This window comes from Vespula vulgaris, chromosome 15 (assembly GCF_905475345.1).
Source record: "Vespula vulgaris chromosome 15, iyVesVulg1.1, whole genome shotgun sequence".
In the NCBI taxonomy this organism is placed as follows: Eukaryota; Metazoa; Arthropoda; class Insecta; order Hymenoptera; family Vespidae; genus Vespula; species Vespula vulgaris.
The window spans coordinates 4460001-4482500 of NC_066600.1; the positions used below are offsets into that span (position 1 = coordinate 4460001).

The 22500-nt window shown below is 30.3% G+C and overlaps 2 protein-coding genes across 7 annotated transcripts in view; one reads left to right on the forward strand and one right to left on the reverse strand.

The window, feature by feature from the left end:
• Positions 1-15163, reverse strand: part of LOC127069409 (dipeptidase 1-like) — a 129489-nt gene extending 114326 nt beyond the window's left edge. For 2 of the 3 annotated variants that reach the window (XM_051006403.1, XM_051006399.1), the window contains exon 1: positions 14429-14709. The gene's annotated coding sequence lies outside the window, so the exon portion shown is untranslated. Of the gene's footprint in view, positions 1-14428; positions 14710-15023 lie in introns of those variants that run through there. The other variant, XM_051006401.1, reaches the window with a different exon arrangement.
• A 1738-nt stretch (positions 15164-16901) lies between these two features.
• On the forward strand, positions 16902-21551 carry LOC127069406 (transcription factor stalky). 4 transcript variants are annotated; one of them, XR_007783539.1, is made up of 5 exons: positions 16902-17220; positions 17426-17821; positions 17901-17984; positions 18061-20907; positions 21053-21551. XR_007783539.1 is itself a non-coding variant. In XM_051006393.1 (4 exons), the coding sequence occupies exons 1-4, from the start codon at positions 17203-17205 to the stop codon at positions 20212-20214; spliced, it is 2652 nt and encodes an 883-aa protein (XP_050862350.1). In that variant the 5' UTR covers positions 16902-17202; the 3' UTR covers positions 20215-21551. The 4 variants fall into 4 exon arrangements, 2 of the variants coding, with proteins under 2 accessions (XP_050862350.1, XP_050862351.1); XR_007783540.1 differs by having other exon boundaries at positions 21062-21551; XM_051006393.1 differs by having other exon boundaries at positions 18061-21551.
• The last annotated feature ends 949 nt before the right edge of the window (positions 21552-22500 follow it).

The following is a 22500-nucleotide window of genomic DNA, read 5'->3' on the forward strand; positions in this document are numbered from 1 at the left end:
TCGTTGCGGGAATCGAAATCAATGTGTCAAGCTCTCCAATCTAGTAGGTCGTTGTGTTTTCGGTTACGTGTAGAATAAAAACATTTTTTTCTTTTTTTTTCAGGAAACATAGAAGCAGAGGGGGAGAGTGAGAGAGAGAGAGAGAGAAAGAGAGAAAGAGTGAGAGAGAGAGAGAAAGAGAGAACGAAAAAAAGGGGAAAAAGCAAACTCGTTTTAAAACTGGTATGTAGCGTGAACAAAAATATGAGGACGACCCAAAACGGTGTACCGATGTTATACATTTCTCTCTCCCACCCTCTCTTCCTCTCCCTTTCCATCACACCACTCTACTCTCTCTCTCTCTCTCTCTCTCTCTCTCTCTCTCTCTCTCTCTCTTTTTATACCACTCCATGATCGTAAGTCAAATGCTCGTTAATCTCTCCTGTTGTTTCTGACCAATCAACCGTAGCAAATTTTTTTTGTTTCGTTAATCCACAATTTTTTAACCTCTTCTCTATTTCGCATATATATTTATTTATTTATTTTATATTTTATATTTTTTTTTATCGTTAATATTTTTAATTCTCGTATCATAGTTGGAGGATAGATATTCGAAATAAAACATCGTGTGTAAAGAAGGAGAGAATGAGAGAAAGAGAGAAAGAAAATGTGTCGACAAATTTTGTACGCATTCGCACTTCTCACAACAGGGCGTCAAAGCGATACACGTTGGTGGCATCGAGCATGAGAAAAGAAAAAGGGTAGGACAAACGAGTGTTGAATCTGTGTACTCTTACACGAAGTTTGGTCCAAAAACGAGGGAGTTATGTTTAGGCCAACCCCAACCCAACGATAAATACGTATCTACTTCACGCGTTGTTTAACGCGCAAAGAAATATATATGCTCGTTCTTTATTCCTTTACTCATTTCAACCAACCAAGAATCTTGATAGATTATCGTAAAGATGAATCGATTTCAAACAAATATTTATTTCTTAAAATAATAATTATTTTAGATATAAAAAGTTCATTGTAAGAAATTTATTGGAGTGAATTTAATGGAATGAAGGTTTAATTATTTTTCATTGATACGATGTATTATTTCAATTTTTCTCTTTTTATCGATGTATTATTCTATTTTTCTTGGTATTCAGAAGATAGATAATTTTTATCGGATATAATTCAAAAGATATTTTATGACATACATTATGTATCCTGGATTGTAAAATAGATAATTAATTTAATTTATACGATGTAAAAGTTTCCTTTTTGGTATTACAAAACATTATTACTTAGTTCATTTTTTAATAAAACGTTAATAATTAATTTTATTCTTATTTCATTATTAAGATTTTATTATTATCATTTGCTGATCAATATTAAAATAACATTTCATTTTTATTGAAATACTTTCGTTGAAAATATATTACGATCTCGCTTTCCTCCAATTGTCATATATATCTCCAATTCTATCTCTTAAATAAAATTCCGATCACATACGAGCAATAATACGAGGAATATCAAAACATAGAAAATAGGTGTAAGAAATATTGATAGAAGAGTAAATGTCTCTTTCATTCACTTTTTCTGTCTCTTTCTCTCTCTCTCTCTCTCTCTCTCTCTCTCTCTCTCTCTCTCTCTTCTCTTTCTGTACGTGTATGTGTGTGTGTGTCCTATTTTCAAAAATACGACAAAAATGTCATAACGATCTGAAAGATCTCCCTTTATTTCTAGAATTCTATCGACAGCTACGAGGCGAACTCGATTTCGAGGAAAACACAGTAAAAGTGTGGACACGAATTTCAAGGAAGGATTATTAAATATATGTATATATATGTATATGTATATGTATATGTATATATATATATATATATATATATATATATATATATATATCGGTTCAATGGTTATGGCTCGAATAGCGAAGAACCGTTGCATCGGACAGCGTCGCATGCGAACGTCACTGACAAGCCCTACAACAATCCTAGTTAGTCAATCCCTTTCCACCCTCTCTTCACTCTTCTCTCTCTCTCACTCTCTCTCTCTCTCTCTCTCTTTCTATCTGTCTCTCTCTCTCTCTCTCTCTCTCTCTCTCTTTCTATCTGTCTCTCTCTCTTTCTATCTGTCTCTTTCTCTCTCTCTCTCTCTCTTTCCCCTCACTCGATAAACCGCACGATAAACTGATATATTTATTCATCGTAATTATCATCGTTACGCAAACCAGCACTAGTAAATCCGATATTATTTTAACAGATAACGAACTAATTAAACACATTATATAATAACAATCTATCCACGTGATAGATTATTTCAACTTTTGACAATTTATGTAAAAAGTGTTTTAAATATATATACGCATATATATATATGTATGTATGTATGTATATGTGTATATATATATATATATATATATATATATATATTGTAACGGATATTTAAAAACGTTATTTTCGTAAATAATTGATATAAAAAAAATTCTCCCGTATATAATTATTTTTAAAAAAGAATCGTAATTTTGTTTTTAATAAAAATAATATAAAATTAAATTAAGAACTATTTAGATACTATAATTTTATTAAAACAGAAAGATATTTAATAATTATCAATTAATTCGATTAAATAATCTGTCTATAGGATCTTTAACATGTTTTATAAATAACTGAAAAAACAAACAAATAAAAGTATTCAATTTATATTATTATTATATATTAATTATTATAAATTATTATAAAAAGATATGATTATATTGTACTTAGACAATTTGAACATTTTGTAATATTTTTCAGAGAATACCAGAAATTATAAAATACCCCGATAATTAGCATTTTATCAAGAAACAAATTATTTTTTTTTTAATATATATATATATACATATATATATATATATATATATATATATATTAAACTATATAACCGATATACACTTCTATATGTAACTTAACATCATCTGTAACCAATTAATATCTTGTTTTCAAGATAATAAGTAAAAAATAAATACTTAAAAGTATAGTATATCAAATAAATATAAATTATTTGTCAACTACTTAACCACACATTCTTATTCACACATTCATACACACACACACACACACACACACACACACACACACACACACATACATATCCACGCACATATACACAGCAATCCAGAGGTATCTATCAAACGGGATTAAAAGTAGCCCTAAATACTTAAGCAAATAATTAAGTAAGTATATCTTAATTAACGAAGACAGGAGAGAAAAAGAATAATAAATTCAATTAAACGGATAAGTTTCAAGATTAATCTACGATTTTCTAGTACAATACGCACAACACGTACTTACACGAAACATACGATTCGATATTACACGACACAACTACTAACTCGATTCCTTAGAAAAAGCTTGAAGAAGCCCCTAGAATAACGGGTCAAGTGTGTTTAGAAAGAGGAGGAATCCCTGCTTAAACTAATCACACGGCATTTCTTCGGTATATGACGAAAAAACTCCTCTAAGAAAAATACATAGGGTTGTTCGGATAGAAAAGGAAAATAATAAAAAAGAGAAAAACAATTTTCAAAATATAAATAAATTATAAGCAGACAAAAAACCAATTTATAAATTACAACTTATAAATTTGATTTCTCGAATAAAAGAAAGTAAATTGAGAATTATGATGGATGTAATTTTTGTGTCGATTAATTTTTATATTTTTTAATAATTTAACTCTGATAATTTAATTTTAATTAGTTGTAAAATGTATTCTAGAAAAATATATTCTAAACAATTATATTTTCGAAGAAATATAGAAATACATTTTATTCGAATTTGATTTTTAATATTTATATTTTTTATATAATAAATATATATATATATATATATATATATATATATATATATGCACATGTATATAAATGTATATACATTTTTATAATTTAAGAATGCTGTTTAATTCCACATTTTCATATTCTTATTTCTTTTACAAAATAAATTAATTATAATTATCGAAATATTATAAAAACAATAATTAACTGCATTGAATACTTCTCGAACATTTTCTTTACACAATTGATAAAAATACGACTGTAAACAAATCCTATTCTTAATCATATATTTTATTATTTCAGATTAACAAAAAAAAAAGAAACTAATTAATTCTTTAGAAAAAAACAAACGAGATTGTACAAACGATAGTATTAATACGTAACCTGAAACATTGACTTTTGGAACCTGCGGATATAAGCTTGCATAAAAATTTTAATTCAAATAAGAAAGAATATGTCATAAAATATCTGAAGTAGAGAATAATGATTTTGGCAACTTTCCCCTATATAATAAGGTTCATATATACATACATACATACATACATATATATATATATATATATATATATATATATCTACATTGTAGATATATATATACACGCGTATTATAGTCATGCATACATATTACAGACATTCCATACGCACACCTACACACTCACACTTTAGTTTCTACAGGAGTAAAGCAGAATCGTTAAGATACGTTAAGATACGTTCATATATTCTCTTTCCAGTGCAAAAGATATGTTATCCTTTTGTGTCACTTCGTCCCCTTTAACCGAAGCAATGTTGACGCATAGAGATTTAGAGCGTAAAGAGTGCCTATGAGAAGAGTATCTCGTGCAATACAATTACGAACATTCGTTATCTTTGCCTTCTCCATACATTGAAATATACATGTACATACACATATAAATATATATACATATATATATATATATATATATATATATATATATATCTACGTTTGAATGAATACAACCTGAGCACACGCTCGTTTCCCTCGCACTATGCAAACGTAATAAAGAAAAGCCAACGTTTAAGACGCTTGACCGATAAAGTTAACCGTAATATTGCCTCGGAAACGTTCACAGAGTATGTGTCTGTGTATATATGTATGTGAGAGAAAGAGAGAAGGTGAGCTTTTCCAGCTACTTTCCCCAATCCCCCTTTTGTTTTTCTCTTCGTTTCTTATCCCCCTTTTCTTCTCTCTCTCTCTCTCTCTTTTTTTTTTAACTTCTCGCAAAAATATTCTCCTAGTCTCTCGTCTCTATAAAAATGCATTATTTATTCGTTTACTTGGAAATACGACAACGAACTTGTAGGAAAGTTAAGAAGAAGATACATCTATCATCGGGAATGCAACATATTTTGTTTCCTTTCATCCGTATATCCTTTATTTTTCTTCTTCTTCTTTTTTATTTTGCTCTTTTTCTATCCTTCTTTCTTTCTTTATTTCTTGCTAAGATGTTAGTAAAAGTATACGTCTTGCTGATATCTGTCCGTCTATCCGTCTATCTGCTTGTCTGTCTGTCTATCTGTCTCTTTGTGTGTGTGTGCATACGTTAAGAAAGCGACTGGTGCATAAACTACAGTCTACCGTCAAAGCCCACAGCATAACCTCCATCCAGTATTAATATGTATTACTGCAGTCGACGGTAGAGTGAAAAAAGAAAACAAAGAAAAGGAAAGAAGGGAAAAGGGTAAAGTAAAATAAAGAAAGAGAGAGAGAAAGAGAAGAGGGGAAGGAAAAGTAGATACATACATATCCATAGGGGAAAGAGGAGACGGTCTAACGCATTCTGTAATCGACGTGACAAAATTGGCTCAAAGGAAGAAGTAGAAATAATGCTATCCCCTGCAGGCGACAGGTGGAATTAGGGCTTCCATTCTCTCTGAAGGGAATGAAATATTCGTCGAAAGGACGGCGATTACGTTTGCGAGGCATATCAAATCGAGAGAAAATAGTTTTCACAGAGAAAAGTGATTAACCAAATCTGAATGTAGATTTTCTTATAATATACTTCATCGAGTTACATATGTCTTTGTATGTAATGTAACTATGTATGTATGTATGTATGTATGTATGTATGTATGTATGTATGTATGTAAATACGCATATACCTATAGGAATAATTTTCATTATTTTACGTAATTACAACGATTTACGAACTATGCTTCATCGAGTTTCATATGTTTGTGTAGGTATGTAATGTAGTTATGCATATATGTATGTATATATGTATGTAAATAAATAAGAGTATATATGTATCTGCATATACGAATAATTTTCATTATTTCACGTAATTACAATAATTTACGAACTATGCTTTATCGAATTACATATGTTTGTGTATGTATGTAATCTAACTATAGATGTATGTATGTATGACACGTATATATCTATCTATCTCTACGAATAATTTTCATTATTTCACGTAATTACAATGATTTACGAACTATACTTCATCGAGTTACATATGTCTATGTATGTAATGTAACTATGTATGTACGTATGTAAGTAAATTTTTATTATTTCTCATGATTGCAATGATTTACCATTATTTCAAATACGCATATTCGAGTATACTTTTTAATATCGAATAAATTTTGTTAGATGTATCGAATTTTTTCAATTGATATTTCGAGAAATTAATATATGTTTGTGTGTTACGTGAAAATATATCAATAATCAAAAAAAAAAAAAAGAACGAAAAGAAAACGAACAAAACGAAGAGAAAAAAGAAAAACACTTCGTTGTATCAGCGATAAAAAAATTACGAAGTAAGCTCTTTCGCTAAAGTTTTGGTTATCTCTCGTTTGCTTCTACAAAAAGAAAAAAAAAGTAAAGAAAAAAAGAATGTAACAAAAAAGTAACTAATGTATACATTTTGTGGATACGCGTAATAACATCAAACTCGTGCGATTCCCTTGGGCAAATTGGATTCGTTCGAAAATTTATAAGAAAACAACATTATATCGTTAAGCGGCCGACACATCGATTATATTTGAATAAATGTAACTCGCTATGTTATTGACTGATTATAATGAATATTTACAATGTATGTATAAAAGAAACAAATTTATAAAACTCGTATGATGCATATAAATTAATTTTGCAATTTGTTATCCACGTATAAAGCTCCCTAATAAAAAATTTTCAAAAGATACATTTTATATATTTTGTCATTGCTGCTGCAAAAAGAAAGGAAAAGAAAAAGAAACACGAGCTCCGTCTCTTTCTTTCCCTTTTTCTCTCTTTTTTTTTTTTTTTACTTTTTTTTAATTCTTCACGTAGCACTCCATACCGTACTTATATCAACACAAAAATTCAAAGCAGACCTTTACCTGTGTGCACCATACAAAGTTATTCTATTTCAAAAGGTGTCCGAATATTTTTGCGACTTACTTTTTACACACGTGGATAAGGAAAAAGATTTGATTAAAACTGGATTGTAATATTATGCCAAATTATAAGAGATGCTTCGTACAAAAGAAAAAAAAATATATATTAATTAAAATTATAACGAACTTTCTTTTTGTTTTCGAAAAAGGAGAAAAAGTGAAAAAAAGAAAAGGGGAAAGAATAAAAGAAATCGATTTCAAAAATAGCTCGTTTAAAACGACCTACGCATTATATCTATATTAATTAAAAATATATCTACGTTCAATGGATTCTAATACAAAAGGGAAAAAGTTTGCGTACAATCGACGATGTTAATTAAATTTAATCAACTAACCAACACCACGATTAAACGATTCCATTTCATATTTTCAGCTGATTCTCGTATTTAAGCAGTATAATTTGTTTCTGCATATTTTAAAAGAGTAAAAAAAAAAAAGGAACAAAACGAAAGATTTCGATTCGAGACAAACGAACGATAAAAATCTCTTTCGGTTGAATATAAATAAAAACGATGAAAAAAAGATTAAAAAAAAAAAAGAAGAAAGACGAGCGACGACAAAAACAATCGCAACGGCGACAACAGTCCTAATAATAATTATAATAATGGTAACAATAATAAAAATCATAACAAAAGAGAAAAGAAAATTCAAAGTACCAAAAAAAAAACCATCCGTACACAAGTGAATTCACTTTGACGAGGTGGCTCGCATTATTTCATTTAATACCTATGCTGCACTGTGCACAAAGAAGAAGCGAGGTTAACCAAAAATTGCATGACGAACCGTGAAACGTGAGTGGCCGTCGCTCATCGAATTTTCACCGACGCGCAAGCGAGAAGCGACAAATCACGTGTGCAAGCGAGAGTCTCGTTGAACGGAAAATGGGCAAAGAAAGCTTCCTCCTTCCTTTTTTTTTATATTCCTCTTTCTTTTTTCTTTTTCAATTATTTTGCTTTTTTCTTTCTCTTTTGTTTTGTCTATTATTATTATTATTATTTTTTCCCTCCGTCTTTTTCTTTTGCTCTTCCTCTTTTTTCAATTTTCTTTTTTTCTTTTTTTATTTACTCCTCCCACTTTCTGCTGCTTTCCTTTCGTTTCCTTTCTTCTTAACGTTTTTATCAAGGAAATTGTTTTCACCAAGGGAAAACAACAAACAAGTCGAAGAAGAAGCTTTCTCTCGTGCAACTAGAATAATTAAAAGTCTCGTGATCCTCAAAGGAGGATGAAGATGGAAGATCAAAATTTTTCTCAAACGTCTGCTTCCCTCTCTCTCTCTCTCTCTCTCCCTCACTCCCTCTCTCTCTCACTCTCTCCTGCTCTTTATCGCGAGTATAAGGTAAAAAAAAAAAGAAAGGGGGAGAGAGACTTTAAACGAACGTTTTTGCACATTCACGTTCACGATTTTTTTTAAAACGAACGACGACGACGACGACGACGACGACGACGACGACGACGACGACGATGACGAGTCTCGTGAAAATCTCGGTTCCATGAAATTCAATTCAGTAAATTTATTTCTTAGACGCATATATATATACACACACACACACACACACACAGAAACAGACATAAGCGAGGCAAGAGAGAGAAATATAAACGAAATGAAAAGCGTAACGTATTACCGGGTCGAGCACGAAGTAAAGCGAACACGAGCCGATAGATTTGTAGAAAAAGAAAGAGAAAGAAAGAGAGAGAGAGAGAGAGAACGAGGAAGGGTAAAAGCGGGAGAACCAGAAAGAGAGAAAGAGAAAGAGAAAGAAGAAGAGGAAGAGGGATGTAACAGAGGTGATATAGATATATGTATGCATATGGATGCACCAGACACCTCCTCCAACTTCCCTTCTTCCCGCCATCACAGATTTCTTTCTATTCGTGGAACTCTCACGTTCCTCGAACGAACACGTCGAATCTATACAGACTTTCGTCTTTGCATGGAAATCATTGTATGGATTCGAGATATCGAAAGGGAACGACCCCGTAACGATTCGTTGTTTCTCTCAAAAAAGAAAAAAAAAGGAAGAGGAAGAAGAAAAAAAAAGTCATCCTTTAAAACCCATCTACTTGACGCTTAAATAATAGTTTTCTCTCCGACTATGTGATATAGAATTTAAAAAGATATATTAAATAATAATCATCAAATAATCATCTTCTCTTTCCTTTTCTTATATTTTTCTTCTCTAACGATGGTAACGACGATGGTATTATAGTAATTTAAAAAAATAAATAAATAAAGTAAAAATAGCCCGTACGCGATAGAGGAAATTTCAATCAAGAGATATAAATTGCGATATAAAATTCTATTCCTCTTTTTCTTTTTGATAAGGACGATAATAATAATTGTAATAACAATGCAAAGTAACTTCTGGCAAAAAAAGAAATATATATATATATATAAATGAAGAAGTATAATATAAATTATGATATAAAAATTATATTCCTTTCTCTTTTAATTACTCTTTTTAATAACAACAAGATATCAATAATGATGATAATAAACGATTCTAACGACAATGCAAAATAATCGTTAGCAAAAAAGAAATTTAATTAAGAAATATAAATTACGTTATAAAAATTGTATTTCTTTTTCTTTTTGTTACTTTTTTTGATAACAACGATACCAATAATGATGATAACAAACGATTGTAACGGCAATGCATAGTAGCCTCTAGCCAAAAAAGAATATATATATACAAATGAAGAAATATAAATTACGGTATAGAATTGTATTATTTTATTACTTTTTGTAATAATATCGATATCAATAACGATGATAATAATAATTATAACTCCCTTATCAAATAAATTCTATCAAAAATAATGTCAGTAAATAAATACAATCTCTAAAAAATTTTTTTCTCTTCCTTTCTGTTCGCTCATTTTTATAACAACTATACTGATAACGATAATAATGACCGCAACGATAATAAAATATTGTCCTCTAACGAGGACAATGTCAATCGATAAATATATAATAATAATAATAACGATTGGAACGATAGTAAAAGAAAAAAAATAATCTTTTAACGAGTGCCAATATTATTAATCAATAAATCAAATAATGATTTAATAATTTTGTTATCCTCTTCTTCCTTTTGAATAACAACGACATTATTTCATAGCAATTGCTATTATTAAATCGTTATTAGTATTGTTATTAGTAAAAAAGAAAAAAATGTTATTTTAAAAAGAAAAATAAACAAGAAAAAAAAGAATATAAGAAAATAAAACTTTAGATAATTATTTATTGATCCATAAATAAATATTCAATAAATAAATGTTATTATTCCTTAAATTTGGTTTGTCTTTTTTTGTTCATTTCTTTTAATAATAACGATAATATCATAACAATTCGTTGCGTCTATCAAAATCTTTCTTTAATCGTTTTATCGATACTCAAATAAATTTTTACAAATACAATTTATTTATAATTATATATATATATAAATACAATTCTATTTAAAATCAAGTTTCGATTTTATCTTAAATAATTACTCAAGCCAATTAAAATTTTACTTCAATATATTTTATTAATTCTTCTTCGATTTTTCTTTTTAATAGTAACGATAATATCATAAAACTACATTTCTACGATAAAACCTCCTTCTTAAAACGTCCTGTCGATGCTCAAATAACCCACTTCAAATACAATATAATTGAATAAATATAATCTATCTAAAATTCCATATAATTCTATTTAAAATCGAGTTTCAATTCTATCTTCAAATAATTTTATCTGAACCGATAATCATTTAGAATTTCATTTCGTCATATTATCATTATCTTCCATTCCTCGCATTCTATCGTTTTTTTTTTCTTTTTTGATAATAATATCGATAGAAAAAGAAAAAAGAGAAAAGAAAAGGAGAAAGACGAAAATCGAAAAAAAATAGGAAAACGAAAGAAAGAAGGAAAAAAAGAAAGAAAGCAAGAAAGAAAGGAAGAGAGTATCAAATAAATTCTTGAAAAAAAAGTCCTTTCAAGGAATCGAAATAAAAAATAAAAAGTGGAACTCGTGAAGAAGTCTATTTTCTTGAAGTACCCAACCGATCACTTCGTTGACGCTCGATAAAGTCGACACGGTCGACCAAAGGAAGAACCTTGTATCGTTCCTATCGCGAGGGGGTGTATCTCCTTCTCCTTATAACCGCGAAAAAAATCGCCCGAAGGCGATGAGTGAATTCAAAGGAGATGAAAAAGAGAGGAAAGAAGAGTGAATCTCTTGCTTTTTTCTTTTGTCTACGTTCTCCGTTTCGCGATCGTTGTAGATACGATATCAACGTCCTGATTTACAAGAGAGTTCCCTAGATACATACATACATACATACATAGATAGATGTATATATATATAGAGATAGATTATAAATGAAGAACTGCTTGAATCAATATCTCTTTTGTTAGAAGCAATAAAAAAAAGAAAAAATATATATATGTATGTATGTATATACAATTTGATTGTAAATGAAGGACCAGTTGAAGCAATATCTCGTTTGTTAGAAGCAATAGAAAAAAAGGAAATATATATACGTATATATAATTTGATTATAAATGGAGGACCAGTTGAAGCAATATTTCGTTTGTTAGGAGTAATAGAAAAAAAAATGAAAAAATATATATACAATTCGATTATAAATGAAGGACCAGCTGAACTACCTGAAGCAATACTTCGTTTGTTAGAAGCAATAGATAACAAAAAAATAAAAATGGAATATATATATATATATATATATATATATATATATATATATATGTATAATTTGATAAATGGACCAGCTGAAGTAATATCTCGTTTGTTAAAAGCAATAGAAAAAAGAAAAAATATATATATATATTAAGAAAAATTGTTTCAATATTTGTTTATTTTAATATCTCAATTATTAATATTTCGTTAATTATTAAACTTAAGTCCATATTCGTTCAATAATTTATCAAAGATAATCGATTAAAGTATCTAATCACAATTTAAAAAAGAAGAAAGAAAAAGAAAATACAGTATGTTCGATAAGAAAAATTACATATCGTCGAACTTTTCAATTCTATCGAAAATCTCCGGTGTTATTATTTCGTACTTTTAAAATATATTTGACACGTGAAATTCATAAAAGTTTTCTTAATAAATATCTCTTTTCTATTGATCCTAACAAAGGGGATATTAAACTGGTCGTTAATTTACGAGCAATGTCTATACAGGGTGTAACGAAACTACGCGGTAAAACTTTGAGAAATGGATTTCTCGCGTATAAAGAAGAAGAAAGAAGAAAAAAAAATAGATTCTATCAACATGGATTCGAAAATATTTAATTTCTAAAATTACAAGATTTTCAAGTATGATCTTAGTAAACTCTAATGATGTTTATTTGTTGAAATTATGACACTCTGTTGACATTTCCTTACATGAAATGTTCAAAATGTCCACCTTCTGACTGAATGAAAGCCTCAACTCGTCGTCTCATTGAGTTACGAACACGCTCCAAAATTTCTGGCTTTGAAGCTTGTTAGATGTTGGTTGGAGTTTTACATAGTGTGTGTTATTCATTCTACTGTGTCGGTGAGATAATGTACTCAAATGAATGCATTCGCGTCAGTGCATTTCGTTTATGGTTTGCCGGATGGCAATGCACTAAAATCATACTTGGAAGTCTTATAACTCAGAAATTAAGCATTTCCGGATCCATCTTGATAGGACCTATTGTTTCTTTTCTTTTTCTTCTTCTTCTTCTTCTTCCCTAAATACAAGAAATCCATTCCTCGAATTTTGTCCCATACTTTTGTAACACCCTTTGTACCCAAGAGAAAAATAAAAGGAATTCTTTATAATAGTCGATGGAAAGCGAAAACGAAAAAAAAGAAACCGATAGAGACATTTGGAAATAGAGAGATAAAGATAAATGAAATGTTCTCGTAAAAGAAAAAAAAAAAAAAAAAAAAGATAAACAGAAAGAACAAAAGGAAAAGGAACAGAAAAATTCATAAGGATTAACGTTATCTAAAAATTGATCTCAAGAACGGGGATTAATCGTTAAGAAAAAAAAGAAAGAAAGAAAAAGAGAAGAAAACGAAGAGAGAAAAGGAAAGAGAGAAAAAACAAGAAGGAAAGAAAGAAAAAAAGGAATCAAAGAAGATAGCAAGAATTAAAAAGCATGCGCTAATTTACTTCCTTCAATTTTCCAAGTTCCGCAAACTTTAAAGCAGGAAACCTTTATTTGATCTAGGTGAACCTTCGTCGAGTGATCCTTTATCCGGCTGGAAATTAAGCGCGATATTTAAATCCACCGTTCCAAGCACGAACGTGTAATAGTGACCCGTTGTTTGCTTATCGTTTCTCGTTGACTCTAGAAAATCCTTCGCCAACTTTTCGCATGACATTGGCTACTTTCTTTACTTTTAAAAACTACGCACGTAAAACCTTGTTTCAAAAATTAACAGATAACATTTAAGAGAAGGTGGGGGAGGAAAAGTGTTCCTTAAAGAGAGAGAGAGAGAGAGAGAGAAATCATTGTTTTATTCCAAAAAAGAAAGAAAAAAAGAAAGAGATAAAGAAAATCTACGATATTATAATGAAGCTGCCATCGATAAAGAACAACAAACGAAGCGCGTGAAAATCTACAATATCGAGATCGTCTTCGAGAAACGTATAAGTACTACGTCGATATCGAGATAGCAAGGAAGGGATCATTAAAAGTTGCCACGGCTCCAATTGCACCGTGAAGAAAGGAGATACGTAAGTGCATTGTAGTAAGTATACTGCACAGTATATGTATTATATAGATACGTACGTAATATATGTATATACACACGTAAATACATACGTAGATTATATATATACAAACTTGTATGCATGTGTGTAGCATACGTGCGTACGCGACGTACTCGATGAAAATAATTATAGTGAAATATATTCAAGAATGGACGAATAAATTTGACGAAAAGAAAGAAACCGATCATACGTATATTATCCAGATAATATAATCATGTCTATTGTTTTATTCGCATTTGATAATCGTTTGAAAATAAAAACAAAACAAAAAAGGAAAGAGTTATATATAGACCATCGAAAACAAATTATAAATGTAAACTTAGACGACTACGCCATATCAATTTTGATGAAAATAACGCGCTAGAAGATTATTATTGAAGCTTAGTATTGGATTAAAAGATTTTAATGAACGAGGATAAGTGAAGGGAGAAAAATAATAAAGGTTAAGACATTAAAAAAATCGATCGATATGAAATAATTAAATAATAAACCTTTTAGCGTGCGAGAGTAATCACACTCTGGGTAGATCGTATTCTTGAAGATGTCCCAGAATTATCGTCGCGATCCTCCATCGCTTATCGAAGGCGAGTAGCAGTCCTAGGACACCTGGTGAAGTAGAGAATGCGTAGAGAGAGAGTGCTGGCTGGCCACGCGGCCAGGTCGTTTCTTCGAATCTCTTAAATTCGCAGTATTCTTCTTCTGCGTTGAAGAAAAAACGACGAGGAAAACGAAGAATTGGTCGAAGATGATGTGTGTGTTTGATGTACGTCCAACCTTATATATATATATATATATATATATATATATATATATATATATATATATACGTGTATATATATATATATATTTCTTGCCTTTCCTTTTCTTCCTCCTTATCACAAGTTCGTCTTGTCACTCGATATTTCTCTCACGTTTAATGAAACATCACATAATCTACGAATAACGAAAGGGAAAGAGAGAGAGAGAGAGAGAGAGAGAGAGAAAAGAGAGAGAGAACGCGTTGTAATGTATATTATAGTGCTCTCTATCGTTATTATGCGAAATGAGTGATTGAAGTCGGATCACAGAAATAATAAAGAAAACAACCGTTGCACGTTCGGCGACCGCCGCGGCAAGACTAGGGTCTGCTCCCCGGCCGGGGTAGCTACCATGGCAACCCAACCACCCTCGGTTTTACCTTCTTCCTCCCACTCGTATAACGAAACCCTTTCTCTCCGTCTCGCGCAGCTACTACCCACCATGTATGCTTCGCCACCACGCAGCTTCCCTACTCCCACTACTCCGACACTCTCACCACCGTCTCACCAATCCCCACTCCCACTCTCACTCCCACTCCCACTCCCACTCCTACTCCCACCACCATCACCACCACCACCACTTGTCACCCGTCGCCACCACAGACGACGCCACCGTCGACGATGTCGCTTCATCCAGCTCGGTTAGAATTTTCGTTTAGAAAGCGCGAGTCTCTACTACTAGCTTTCATTGTCTCTATCTCTCTCTCTTTCTATATATATATATATATATATATATATATATATATATATATCTTTTTGTTTTTCTATTTTCTTTTATCCTTTTTTTTGCTTTCTTTCTTTCTCCGATCGTTCGATCATGACGATAACGTTTCAACGATGACGATGATTTTTTCTTACCCTCAGCAACTTCTTCTTCTTTCTTTTTTATTTTCTTATTTTTTACTTCTTTTTCTCTCGATATATACATACATACGTTGTTGCAAAAGAAAGAAAATATTGTTCTCTTTTACGATGAAATCGATCGATCATTTTTCGAATCATTTTTCTTCTCGTTTTTTTTCATTCATCCCTCTTCCCCTTGAATTCTCTTCGACTGTAGTCATCGCCAAAAGGGAATATACATTACCAGTTACGGTACGTACATTCGCCTGTATTATTTTCCACGGATTAAGGTGGGTTTACATCGAATTGACGGAAAATAGAACGAATGTCATTCCGATCGAGGAAGCCGTTATCGTTCGTACTGATTACGGCTAGGTTCTTCCTAATGGGCTCGAGAAAATTTTTTATTTCACTCGATTGCTCTACGATATCTCTTCGTTGATATTACGTCTTTTTTCACATATCTTTTTATATTTTTTTATTGTCTTCGTAATTTCTGTTTCTTCTTCATCCTCTTTACCTCTTCGAGATTCTTTAATGATCAATTAAATTTAATTTTCGCATTTAATAAAATTGTATTTCTATCGCAAACAACGTCGGACATTTTTTTCATCAAATATGTTGTTTTATTAATTATAATAACTCATAGAAAATTCCAATTTGCCAATTTTCTCTCTCTCTCTCTTTCTCTCTTTTTTTGTTCGTTTTTTGATAAACGCGTTATCTTCGCGTCGCAGATTCATTTGTTTTCGACCTCATTTCTCCAACTTTTATCTCAAAGATTTATTTTACCTTCATATACGTTTAAATTTCGCTTACGTATTCATCCTTTTAACATTTATCCTTTCTCTCGTTCATTCGTTTCTTTTACCATCGCTTCGAACATTATCGTCGAGTTTTTGTTTAAATACTTCTTATCGTTTCTTTGGGCATAATCTATTCCCTTTGATAAGTAGATTGTAACGGCTGATTTAAGCTGGACTTAACTTTGAGAGATATCTAATCCAAAAACTTTAAATCCACTTAAACCTATGTCTTAATTACATAAGTTGTAATCAATTCTTTTGTAATTGTTATTTCGAGAATTACATTAGATCACGTCAATGAATATTTTTGAAATTTCGATTATTATGAAATTAATCAATCAATTAGACCTTTTAATCGCTAATAATACGCGCGAAAATAAGGACATTTTAAACACGCCTGTTATCGAACGTCATCTGTTGAGTGTAACGTTAACTAAAAACATTACTCTAATTTTGAGACTCAAATCTTAACGAGTAAGATATTCTTCTACGTGTATATACGTTTTCTATGCTTCAAATTAAGTTTAAGCGTGGCAGACGACAGAGTTAAGGAAATCCGGTTGAAGTTGTTCGCTTGATCTGCTGGCACTGCAGTGACATTTCGTAGCTAATGCACGACATTTGTTTATTCCGCTCGTTTCAGTTTTGTGTATAATAATGTTTATCATTACGGAAAATAAATGAGTTCTTTCACCTTATAAGCGAGATAGATCCATATTTCTGTAGACTTAAATAAGGCGGTTATGAGGCTTCCGTATCAAAAACTGCCTATTGTACGATATTTTTCCATTATTTTTAATTTAATTTATAAAAATCGTTATGGCAGAGAAGTGTAAGGTATGTGTGACAGTGAAAAGCATAAATTCATTTTTATGAGCTTTCAAAAAAAAATAATATTCATGAATCAATCATTTTCTCATAAATATGTTATGCTGGAATAAAGCACAAAGAATGTTTATACGTGCATTTATTAAAGGTAGTGTTTGTACTTTTACGACTTGATTAATCTAATTAAAATTTTCTTACATACTTTTCGTTTTAGGAGTGCGGCTGTGAATGCACAAAATGCACGGAGAAAGATGTTCAACAATGTGACATGCACTTGCATGTAGAAATAGAAAATCTACGTCAGCGCTTATTAGAAAGAGATAATCATATTATAACAATGGAGACGCAATTTTTAAACGAAGCTGAAAAATTTCCCAACGGAGAATTGGCTTCGATAAAAGAAGAAATTCTTATTTGGCAAGAAAAATATCAAAGGTTATATGAGGCACATAAAAGAGTTCAAAAGGTCAACCAAAATCTCGAAGATAAATTACTCAGAATAGTAGATAAATGCGAGAGCGAGAAGGGTACCTTCACAAAAGATATAGCTACGTTATCGCATCGGTTGGCTGATGCAAATTATACTATACATCGCTTGACGCAAGATAATGTACGTACTCTATATTAGGTTATAAATATAAAGAATATAATTTATAATCATACGTTTTAAATAATAATTTTTAATTTAGGAAAGGTATAGAAATGATGTGAATTTGGCTATTCAACTACTTCAGTGTAAGCCTTCCAATTTTGTTGGACAAAAATATGATTCGGTAAGACGGTATTGTAATAATATTGAGATTTATCAAAAATATTATAACATTACGGTATTGATTCTTCTTTGTTTAGCTGCCCACTGAAGTGCAAGCCAAAGTTCAAACATATATTGCCCATAAAAGATGTTCGAAAGATTCATCACCGCCCAATATGAAAAGCATAATAGTACCTATATCAACATTTCCTCCTACAGCAATGGTTTATAACGTATCTAAGCAAGGAGTTGAAAAGCATAGCGATGAAGATGATGTAGAGGAATCTAAGCCTCCTGTTGATATTGTGTCGGCTGCTATTATGGCTAAAGTATTGGAAGATAGAGAAAAGGAAAGAATTTTTGCTAAACACTGTGATACGTGCACATGTCATAAAAGTATTTTATTGGTCGATGCTGAATGCCAAACGGTAAATAATTCTGATGCTTGTAACGAATGCACTTTGAGACATGTACAAATTGAAGAAAAGCATTCGGAATATGTAAACAAAATTAATAAATCGTTTCAATCTAGAAGTAATCAAAATTCTAATGCAAATTCGATCTTTCAAAAACATGGCCAAGATGCTATTGATAATGGAAACATCCATTTTCATAATAACAGTGATTGTACAAAGTATTCTAATTCCATGCAGTATTTATATAACGTTAAAGATAATAAACTTGCTATCAAAAGTAATAAAAGTTTAGCAGATTTAAGGGATGATAATAAGAAGGATTCAATGCGTCAAGACAATATGGAAATGCATATGCAGGCTGAAGTAATAAATAACGATAAGCAAACATCTTTAAAAAGCAATAGAAACACTAATATGTCTTCTAATATAATAACCAATATACCTACTCTTTCTACTACATCTGTTACCTTTAATAACATTACATCAACTAATACTGCTATTAACATTAATGGAGATAAATCAAAACAAACACGAACAAATAGAAAATCTGATTTTCTAATAGACTCAAAATCTAATACGAGCAATTGGGTTAAATATGAAAAAGAAACTTCTTCGTGTTCTTATACTATGTCCGAAAACACTACAAAATATTTTAGCAATAAAGAACAAACACAAATAGACATTATTAACGATAGATTATGGAAAAATGAATGGATAAAAATAAAATCAGATACGAATACAAAAGATAGAAATAATGATAATATTACTAACGATGCTGGAATGGATATTATTAATAGTAGAGATTGGAAAAATAATAGAATGTGGACGGAGCCTCAAAATCCTACCCATTTAACCTTGATCGAAGTAAAGAATATAGATAACGTGATGGGTCACAATGACTGTAGACAAGTGGAAATAGCTACTAGTCCAAGTTTTAGTAGCGACAGTGTTGTCATTTCAACTTCCGATCCTCCTAGTAGTTCTAGCGATATTCTACAATCTTCTAGTGGAGTACAATCAATTAATTCTGTGAATAATCAAAAATCTAATTCACATAATCATACGTTAGGTTCAAGATCCTGTCTTGTACGATTAACACATGGATCAAAGAATGTTCTAATAGATAATGATGCACACTGTAAAGCTACCTTATTTACAAACGCAAATAGTAAACCAAATGCAGCTTTAGTACATACAAAAAAAGCAAATACAATTGGATCTGAGAGATCACCTGCTGTTACTAGCAAAAAACATTCAGTTCTGTTACAAGATAGTAATCAATTACAAAGAGTAGCAGAATGGGTTCAATCGTCTGCTTGCATAGAAAATTCTGTACAAAATAATTTAAATGGATTAAAAATTAGTGATAATAGCGGAAACAAAGAGGAAACCTGTTTGTTCACGTATGCGAATGAGAAGTCTTCTAATCATAAATCTTTTCAACTACATAGCAACCAATGCCACGATATAAATGAAAAAGAAGAATTAAATAAGGAAATAGATAGTAATAAAGAGATAGATTCTTTGCTCCCTGTAACAAGTGTTGGTAGTACGGTGGATGATAAGGACAAAGATTTAATTACATTTGATATACCTAATGAAGATGAAAAGTCACATTCATCCGTAAATGATAAAAATTCTAATGATAATAGTTATGAAGTTAAGATTACAAGAGAAATGGAAGAAACGTATTTAAAGTTGGCAGCAAGTTTAGATCCAGTCACGCTTAGTTTATCCGATGCAAATAACAGTGACATAACAATTGAAAAATATAGGAAAAATTACAAAAGGCTTCATGCCCAAAGATCTCACGATAAAGTAGGATCTATGACTTAAGCATTTTGGCTGTTTTGAAAGATTGCTACTTTTGCAGGAAGTTCCTTTAATGATATCAGAGTCTTATTTTTTGTAAACATGATAAACTAAGGCTGTACCAAGTTGAGTCATTTAGAATGGAAGTTCTACATGTACATGTCAATGCAAAAGATTAAATAATTTTTTGATTTAAGTAGATAATAGATTCTTATTGCATATTAAAATCTGGAAGGATACCTGAAGAGAGTGTCTTTGTATTAACTTCGGCCTATAGCATTTACTTTTCATATTAACGGATAGTACTGGAAATTAGATACAAAGACTTATAGGACTATAAATTACTAAAATAATTTTTACAATGTCGCTGATAATTGTTATTCCTTATATTGATATCATAATTTAACAGAAATAATTCTGATCTCTACTAATTACTCATAAACTGATTTGGCATAAATAAAAATATTAAAAAAGAAAGGAAAAAAGAAGAAAAAAAAAAAGGAAAAATATCTTAACGAATAAAAAGTTACAAATTATTGTATTAGTGGTACAATACTACTAATATAAGAATTTCAAATATAAAAGATTATTCTATATTATCAGGCAAAGCGATTAAAAGAAAAATTACTAACTCACAAACATAATGCCGCTGCTAAGAGCTAATCAGTAAAGCTACCAATAATGAATAAGTGATGGATTGTAAATGTCGAGCAGATGGTAATTATCCTTGCACAAAGTATCCGTTGCTATCCAGCAATCAAGATTATTGTAATTATTAAATAGTAACCGATAATTGCTAAATCTATATGTTAGCTAATCTTATACTTTTTTTTCTTTGATGCTGCACTATTATCATTGGGAGGCACAATAGTAAGCAGGTCAGTAGAATCTACGGGACCTTGGGCTAACCGCCCCACCCCCCCTCACCCACACCTACTAAAGACGATTCTTACAGTAAATAATATATTTTCCGTTGAATGTGTGTGTATGTATGTGTGTCTGTCTGTGTGGAGAAACGACAATATTAATATTAACTTAATCGCGTTCGAATGATATATTTCGATTAAAATTCGACAAAATCAAGATATATATATGTATGTATGTATGTATGTATATGTATATATATATATATATATATATATATATATATATATATATTAAGATGTTTGCGAAATACGCAAAAGGATTTCTTAATATAATTATTATGGTTTCATACCAAAATTGTTCGTACATACCTAATACCACTGAAGTAATAATTAAGTTTACGAATGCTCATATTACCAAAGGTGAACTACACTTGTTACAAAGTTACTGTAATAAGTCTGCTTGAATAAATGTGGGACAATAGCTCTGTATTTAAATTGATGCGTCGTTTATTTGAATTATCCTAATCCACTTCCAGCAACATCCAAAAATTACGACACACAACATTCTATCATTTAAATTCAAACCAAAGGGTACCAATTTCAAAAATTTTTTTTTGTTTATCCGAAGAAAAAATTCTATCTTTGTAAGTTGTTTTTAAAAGTAAATATATCAAAAAAAAAATATGATACAAATAAGTGTTATTTTATTATGATTCGTATATCTTACAAAAAAAAAACCAACTGTATATTTATAAAATACCTTTATTGAATGTATAATAATCTTCATAACATAAGTACTCACCTTGCATGTCCATGATCAAGTTATATAGCCTTTTGGCCTTTCCTTGTTCTTTCTTTTTTTCTTTTTTTTCTTCTCTTCTCTTTTCTTTCCTTTTGTCGACAACGTATGCGATAAATAAGTTTGATATTTACTGTTTATCTTCTTTAAATACTATAATACGCGTTAACACATAAAACGCGATCAAATACTTATGTCTTATGTAGAAAATAATGAAAAAACAGGGGATTAAATTATTAAAATTATTAGATTATTGAAATATTTAATACGTTAAATTCGAATCAAATGTCTGATAAATTTATTGTAGTGGATGAAATATCGTGTATATTCCACTTACAAATGTCGATGTAAAATAATTACGAATAAATCATTTATTCGCTACGTTACAGATATAAATCAATTATTAATAATCACGACAGTATAACCATCGCAAGTATTATCTCCTCTTAATCTAATTGTATACAAATTATTAAATATAATAGATTTAAAGAAAAAAGAAAAAAAAAGAAAGAAAGGAGAAACAAAAAAGAAAGGAAGTAGAAAAAAAAGACGAACGATTACAAGATAAGAACGATGAATTACTTTTTCAATTTTAAAGAGTATGTAAGAAAGGCAATTAGTATGAAAGAAAATTTATGGTCTGTT